Source organism: Triplophysa rosa, linkage group LG24, assembly GCF_024868665.1.
Source record: "Triplophysa rosa linkage group LG24, Trosa_1v2, whole genome shotgun sequence".
Classification (NCBI taxonomy): domain Eukaryota; kingdom Metazoa; phylum Chordata; class Actinopteri; order Cypriniformes; family Nemacheilidae; genus Triplophysa; species Triplophysa rosa.
Genome location: NC_079913.1, coordinates 5,473,132 through 5,481,642, shown reverse-complemented (window position 1 = coordinate 5,481,642; position 8,511 = coordinate 5,473,132). Strand labels below are relative to the sequence as shown.

Genomic DNA, 8,511 nt, shown 5'->3' with positions numbered 1-8,511 from the left:
TGAAGGCGTGCCATTTTCCTCCCATGGCATCCAATTCAAACAATGAAAATGGGGAAGTCGAATCCTTTGAGGACCGTAGTAAAATCCCACGCTGAAGAAAATGATTTGACTTATTATTTTTAAGACAAATGTTTGCACGGTGTGGATTTATTTTAGAGATGTCAAACGATTAATCGTGATTAATCGCATCCAGAATAAAAGTTTGTTTACATAATTAATGTCTTTGTACTGTGAATAATCATTTTGTATTTATAAAAACATACACATACATGCATATATTTAAGTAAAATATAAAAATTAATAAACATAAATTATTGGTAAATATAAATAAATACATGTAAATATTTCCTATACATATGTGTATGTCTTTATGAATACAAAATTAATATGCACAGTGTAAATACAATTTACGATTAATGCGACTAATCGCGATCCAGAATAAAAGATTCCAGAGTAAAATAACGCTGTTAAATTGTAATTGTAGGACTATTTTACCCTGCCTTGGTTTCTCTCTCTCCATCTCTAGTCTCTCTCTTTCTTTCACCCGCAGCCTCAGGGCCAGGGTGATGTTCCAGCATTACGTTTGCCTGTATAAATTGCGGGAGGTCCACTATCTCACTCTGGTCTCCATTCTCTCTGTGATTGTGTTCTGGGCCTAAAATGTCTTCATCAGCCCTGATGGGTGTCCCGCTGGGAGGCAGGGACAGATGGTGGACAATGAGATGGGTTGGCTCTTTCTGCATCATCTCACTCTCCTTTAACACTCTCACTCAGATACACTCAGTTTTCCACAAACTCCAGATGCCACAAGCGTCATTTTCTATTTCTGGTCACCTTTTCCATTCTGCAAGTTGAATGTTTGTCTTTTTAAAAACTAGTAAATAGTGATTTGGGGTGTCAACATGCATGGGTGCTGATGAATACTTCTACTATCAGATGAAAAATTTTTTGTAAAGCACTCAAAAAAAAGGACATTGACTTTTCATATGGATATTGTATGGGTTGTTTTTCTAACTGCTGCCTTTCACGCCCCACTCAGGATAATCGCAAGTGCTTTGGGGTCTGTGTGCAATAGCGATATGTTATCGGAGCTACTGTGACATTCCTGTGGTTACAGAGCGATTAGTCACATGGCACTTACAGCTTATATGATTGGCTCAAAAAAAAATAAGGAACTAAGATAAGGCTGAGTACTTCTGGGGAGTCCTGCACCAACCTGGCATTGAGATGAATTGGAATACTAACAGAGAACTTTCACAGGTATTCTCAACCTCCACATGGCCTAGTTACGGTTATTTCGGCATAATCAAATCTGAGAAAGTACTTAAACGTCAAAAATCTTTCATATCCTTTATCACCAGTGAAATTAAATACCATACTTAATTTCTCCCTTTTTTCCTATATATGACTCTCCCCTTCTTAAGCCGTACGTTTTGGACCCCTTATCAGTGCACTACTGTTATGCTGCATCATTCATCATTCTTTCTCTCCCAAGAGATGATACCAGGTAGAGAATAAGCCTTCTCACAGAGACCGTGAAGCTATGATGAGCATAGTCAGCATATTTTATAAAACCATGCGCCTGCAACCCAGATAATGATATGGATAATAAAACAGAAAAAATAACATGCATTTAAACACTCCAGGCTGTCGACTAACACAAACAAGTACACATAAAGACAGCTATTTATCTGTGCGATGCGCATTTTCAATAAAAACAAGCAGTCGCTAATTACTCTTTACTCTTATACTGCATATTCAATACACAAACCAGATGTTGCCAGATCTTGTGACAACACAAAAACAATCTCAAAAAGGTTCAAAATTCCTGTTTTAGAAAAAATAACCCTAACATGCAACTTCCCACTTTATTAGTTCCTAAGTGTTTCATTAAGTGGATAAAAGAAATGCTTATAATAACTGGATCTGGCAACAATGACAACCTACATTATCGTTCCATCTCACCCAAGGTGAAATGCACATCTGGTGTAGAATATCACAGTATCGCTCTGTCAATGCAATCCCCCACCCCAAAGAAACAGAGTATTGTTGGCCATTGTCCCAAGAGACCTGATGAACTTGGCTGAGGATGCAATAAATACAATCAGCTAGTCTTGCAGTCTTGATACACGCAGCAATACATGTGCACACACAACGGTTATCAGCTGACATTACAATACCCAAATACACAAAATTCAGCTGTTTGTAGAGGCCCTCTTGTGCTGGCACTTGCACACATTTGCAGACAGAGGTTGGCTTGTAACTGTAGAGCGTGCAGCCCTCAGCAGCTGTGGAGCAATTGTTTGGTGTACCTCGGCAGAAAGTAAATTAAAAAGATTGCGATGTTTGGGGTTGCACAGCTTTAGTTGCCAGATCTATTCATAGACATCCTTGTGTGTGTGCAGCTACACCTCTAACCAATGAGGAGTAAATTAACCTACTTTGGTGGAAGATAATATGGATCAAGTGAGAGAGGTTAGCCATAGGGGCTTCGCACCTTCGTAAGCTTGTGACTTTTACTCCAACTAACCCTCCATTCTTTCATAGTCTCTGTTTACCCATTATTCATGTCGGTACACATGATTGAGGCAATAAAGTCTAGCGCGAGACTCAAGTTGTGATGGCTGATGTCAGTTTGTGTACGCCTGGGCTTGAGTTTCAGTAATATATTGCACAAAATATTGCAGATATTGTCAATTTGCGTACACCTCAGTTGTTTGGAGTTTCTGGGTTCAGTAAATTTAAACACGTAAAGTGGTACATCCGTTGCCCAGGTCATGGCTGATGTTTGATAAGCAGATGAAAGTAAGACCAATCACAATTCAGTATGCTAATTTGAATAAAAAGACCAATAGCAATGCACCATGTAAATGTAGCCATCATAACGGTGTGGGCTGTATTCTGGTAAATGCTAAACTTTACCAGTGTATGCCAATAAGATGTTCTCAAATCAGTTTTTAAGAAAAAAATTGATATCACTGTATAGATAAACATTCATCTCAAAACAACGTTTAAACTGTGTATGTATAAATGATGTATTAATACTTAAGGTTGGGACTTTGGAAAACCCCAGTTTTATGTTTTTAAGGGAATATCAATACAGTTGTATGACAAACGCTATAATAGCACTTTAATTTTTGATGATGCTGAACTTGCGACTGCATTCGATACACAAAACACCCAATGCCCCTACCTTTTCGAATAAGATCCTCGATATCCTGATCAAATCCAAGGCGATGGCATTTGCTCCACAGCCCCATGTTGGTGGAGTTGTATTGCCTGCTGCACTCGTCTGCGGCGCTCATGGCGAAGAGCTGCCGTCTGTTCCGCGCCAGCAGCAGCTTCTCCTCCCAGCGGTCCAGGCGAGAGCGGCTCGCCCGCAGAGGGAGGCTGTTGTTGGGGATGTAAATAAAGCCCGGGTCCTTTCGGCGACTGGAGAAACTCCGGCACCTCTCACGATACCTCCGGGCGTCCGTCTCGTACCAGTGGTCGGAGCAGATAGCCACGGCCAGCATCCCGAGCGCGCAGAGGGAAAGAGACAGACCAGCGTAGAGCAGCAACTTCCCAGCAGCCATGCTCGCGTTCGCTCAGAGCCGCATCAGCACCACAACAGCTTGGACAGCTCCTTGACGTGCACCCGCATCCCGCCGGGCACGCGAAGAGAGAATGAATAGCGGTCGGTGCGGGGGAATTTGTTTGGATGTGGGGGCTCGAGATAAAGCCTCGACGACAGAAAAATAAAAGCCTTATTTAACTCCCGGCTCAACGTCCATCCGTAGCCCTTTCCGTATAGTCGAAAGCCAGTGCAATCCTCCTTCACCCGATCCAAGCTTTACAAAACAAGACACGTTTTCAAAGGTTATTTTTAATTAAATCTACTAAAATGTCCTCTCCTGTGCTGCTCTAGTCGATACCGTGTTACGAAATAACCTAGTCGTACCATGGCGTCACCCTAAAGGGTTAGCGCGTCTATCCGAATTAAAGGGACATGTTTGGTTTAGACATCTGCCCATCCACCACTCCCATCACATTTACTGTACTTGGATGACTTTAGATCTCTGCCTTCCGGTTCGTTTCACGAAATATTCTCATGCGTGGTTTATTTTCTTTGAATTATGTGCAGTTGGATATAGAACATGAGCGCACGTTGCTATTTGATAAAGAGAATATTCAATAAGATTCCAAGAGATTTACGCAATTATAAGACAAATTATGACTCTCATGGATCATTCCAGCACGGGGATGTTTATGAATAGTAATGCACAGCTGTGTACGTCTGTATCATCTAAGAAATCAATGGGCCTCGTTTCTACGATAATTAATTTAATTCAGCACTCACCCCAGTTGAAGCTGGAAGATAGGTTCACTCCTTTCCCCAAATGAATCCCCAGCCCATACGCTACACCGACAGATTATTCAGCGAGACTCGTTTTAAAATGGTCTGCGTTATCAATCCCTACGACGACGCATGCAGCGTCTCAAAACCGTGATGTTCAAACGAGTGCTCGATATTAAAACATTTGGTGAACGGTCCATCATCCTCGGATAATATGATCCCAGCATACCGCGTGGATGTTGCCTCTGTCTGGGAAAACAGCGGTGATGTCATGCTGTCAATATGAGATGGTCATTGTTTATTAAAGCACCTTCTTAAAGGAGTCGTGCTGCTCTTGGATCTTCACTTTGAGTTTCTTTGCTGGCAATGTTACACATAGCCTACTAACACTTTTGATTCATGAGTAAATAACTAATGTTTGCCAAAATGCTAGATTTTATCATTCTGAATCTCAACACATGAATGGTGTTGTAGCAGACTAAGCCTTTCTTTTACGTTAAGGTTTGTTATTTGAAACTATTGTCCTTTGTACAAAGCCAGCAGCAGTCAGATATATTACTGAATAATGAATGAGAACGGTGACCAACTGAATGAACACAGCCAGTGAGGCCATGATAACTATTTATGTTTTTAGAGGGTTGCAGTTGCACCAAATTACTTCACCCATTTAGGCCTACATGATTTATATACAGTAGGTTATGTGTTTCAATGTTTCTCAATGAAGCAACCTACAATACAGTGAACACCAAAAAATGGACTTTGTATTGTTACAACATCCAACATGACATATTTGCAACTATCCTGATAAAAAAGGGTACAAATTCTAATTATCTTTATTACAAACACTATAGGAACCATTAGCTATTTACCATTAAATAACTTTATGGGGTGTGTTTTGATCCTCATTTCAGTAAGATTTAATTGTTCAATTTGTTCCCATCCACCCGATAACATCCCACCAATAGAGCCTAATACATTATTAAAAGAGACCACATTATTAGTAAAACCAATACAATACACTTTTTTTTGCCACTGAATGATTAGATTTTCTGTCAAGGTTTCTATTGTTTTTTTTTTTCCGGGAGAGTTTCATTAATAAAATATAAGAGGCCATCATTTCAATAATGATTCATGCAAGAGAATGGCTTGACACACCATTGGTCTTGATGCATTGTACTAGCATCTTCCAAGATGCCTGGCTATTCTGCATTGAATCAGTAGCCTACACATGTGAATGACAGCTTGACAGCTACATTTTAATTACATTTTAAGGGAAACAAAGTTTGTTTGGAACTTGTTTGCAGCTAAGAGTAAAAACTAAAACAATGTTATCTGAAAATGCAGCCGATGCAGGTGCACGATGTACGATGCACTATTCTCTTTTATTTTGTCCCCTTGAATTGTGTTAATAGATACATCCTCTGGAAGGAAAGAAAAAACGTGATTGCCATGCTAATCCAGGGAGCTGTCCATCAAATTATTTATAGGTATTGGCACTTGTTCCTTTATAAAAATGTTAATGCGCATATCGCCATCTAGTGGAAGAAATCATAGCAAATTTTCTGTAGCTGTTCGTAGGATGATGTTTTCTGTCAGAGGCATTTGGAAATGTTTATTTTTGTTTGCTTTATTTTTTATAAATAAATAAAGTTAGAATTTTGTGGTATAATTCATGAGAAATACGTCACGTAACAGTAACGTTAAGCATTTTGGGTAACTGCTACGACATCAATAACTTGTATATAAGCTTGACGTTGTGTGTGTGTGTGCGTGCGTGCGTATGTAAAATTCAAACAGCTTGAATTTTACATCACATAACCTAAGACTTTCGACAGTTATTCATAATGTTGCAGTTAAGTTATCAGGACAGAACTCTCGTCTTGTTTTTTTTTCCCACACGGAATTATTTTACAGGCGTACGCGTCTGTTTGCATACGAGACGTTTTACAGATAAAAGACCGCGGTGTAATGAAATTACACATAAAACATAAAATAATGCTATAACAAATGAAGATTCGTATTTTACTCGTTCATTCCTATAATATATTTAGCTGCTTTGGACAGTTATGTTGTTGTGAATCGTGTCCTCTGACCAGGTCCTCAAAGCAGGGGTCTTTACCCTTAAATAAACAAATCGGGTGACAAATATATGGTGCTGTAGCAGGGTTGTCTTAATATTATTTAAACTTCTATTTAAATATGATTAATATGGGGAGAAAAAGCGCACATTACAGTTATATTTGTGTAAATATGAAACCATGTATTGTTTTTATTGTTAGGACCTGCAAGACGGCGGCAGGTCTTTTATGCGCATGCGCATCATTCACGTTCTCCCGTGCGTGTTAAGAGTGTATGAAGGTTGAACTGTCAACTATTCTTAAACTAGAAAACAGGGTACATACAGAAGTATCTTTCTTTGGCTTCGTCTACTTGATATTTGTTTACATGCATTTATTATAACGTTTGTATTTGTTGACATCGGATGCTGCTTTCGCGATTTATATAAAGCAAGGGTAAGCCATTTTGTCTCAGGTAAAATGTTTTTGACACTGATGTAATAAGGATGCGTGTTTATAGATGTTCTAAATGCACGCATGCTTTAAAAAATAAAAATACAATTTCGTTAGACATCAGCTATAGTATCCTATAGCATGTTGTCTTCTAGTGTATGTAAATGAGTGTCTGGTGTGTTGACTAAATGGTGTGATCTTTTGCATATTAGCTGAATATGGCCGGACTATCCAATTATGCCCTGCGCATGGCGCGCCTGAGTGCCCGAATCTTTGGAGACGTGGCTCGTCACACAGATACCAGATCTATGAAAGTCGTAGAGCTGTTTAAAGAGCCCCCCTTGGCCCAGAGAAAGGAGGTGTATGACTGGTATCCCCCACACAAGATCTACTATTCCATGACCCAGAATCTCCGATACATAGGGCTCTTCAGGTAAATTGTGGCACAAAACTATAGTACTTCATTTAAACATGTCATGTCATATGCTTTGTAATCTGTAATTTCAGTGTCACTGGGACATACTGACAGTTGTATTAATGTTGCAGAGATGAGCACCAGGATTTTAAGGAAGAAATGAGGCGCTTGAGGAAACTCAGGGGAAAAGGAAAACCCAAAAAGGGAGAAGGGAAGAGAGCCATGAAGAAGAAGTAGGCCAAGGCACTTCAGCAATTGGGCGCTCCTTATTCATGGACACTTGAAAATCTAATGAAGTGACTCTGAACATTAACTTAATACCTGTACAGACAGCAGGACATTATGACGGTGATGACAAAGATGGCTGGAACACAAACCAAAATGTTAATTCACTTTTGATGACTGTGTGATGGAGATTAAAGGTTCATTTTTTTGTACAACTTCAATCTTCAACTTGATTTATATTGCAGTTCTGCAGGTTGTTACCATAAGAGCTGATAAATGTTGAAATGTCCCAGATTTCTCTCACCATCTCTGTTTTCCAGGACTATTGAACAATATAAGCAAGAAATATGTTTATTTCATAAATAAATAAAAATATTATTATTTAGGCTATAAATTCATGCACAATTAAATCACATTTTATATCATGCCAATAAAGCTCCAAAAGACTATCATGGATTAAAAATTTGGACCGTTAAAAGACAAAATGGCCTGTGCCTGGATTAACAACAAAATGACATTTGTTACATTACATTAGTGCCCAAAAATCAATAAAGTAGATAGTGTGATGCAACACAAAGCAGAATGTACAACAGGATCATGTTGGAAACCGTGCATAAAGAATATCCTACATTTAGTATTTTATACATGTTAAAAAGTTCACATAGTTTACATTAACACTGAGTGACGTCATTAATAAAAACGTGTCTGCTCATTTCTTTTATAAGCGGATTCAAACCTTTAATCACAAAACATCACATTGGCATCTAGATTGAGTTTATATTTTTAGTCTGTTATTTCATCATAGTGACTGGATACTCATAATCTCAGTCAGTTAAGAGTGTGATGTGAAATAAACTTGAATGCAGTCTTTATATTAATATGCAGAGCCTTTGGATTAATATCACGTTGCTGTCTATCAGGTCTATGCGAATAACTTTATTATGGCTATTATAATGAAGCCTAAATCGTATATTACGCTACTGACAGAAGTTCATTTGCACAATGACTTCTTGATATTAGTAAAC

General features: G+C 38.7%; 2 protein-coding genes across 2 annotated transcripts in view; one reads left to right on the top strand and one right to left on the bottom strand.

Annotated features, from left to right (window-relative positions):
- tmem178bb (transmembrane protein 178Bb) overlaps nt 1-4,673 on the bottom strand; it is a 61,820-nt gene extending 57,147 nt beyond the window's left edge. Inside the window, exons 1-2 of the mRNA XM_057324388.1 lie at nt 4,340-4,673; nt 3,194-3,830 (exon numbers count right to left, since the gene is read on the bottom strand). Of these exons, the coding sequence (XP_057180371.1) occupies nt 3,194-3,575 (382 nt within the window). The 5' untranslated portion in view covers nt 3,576-3,830; nt 4,340-4,673. The remainder of the gene's footprint in view (nt 1-3,193; nt 3,831-4,339) is intronic.
- Nucleotides 4,674-6,647: 1,974 nt separating this feature from the next.
- Nucleotides 6,648-8,383, top strand: mrps33 (mitochondrial ribosomal protein S33). The gene is made up of 3 exons (XM_057324062.1): nt 6,648-6,849; nt 7,059-7,279; nt 7,393-8,383. Exons 2-3 carry the CDS (start codon nt 7,065-7,067, stop codon nt 7,496-7,498), a joined length of 321 nt encoding a protein of 106 aa, XP_057180045.1. The 5' UTR covers nt 6,648-6,849; nt 7,059-7,064; the 3' UTR covers nt 7,499-8,383.
- The last annotated feature ends 128 nt before the right edge of the window (nt 8,384-8,511 follow it).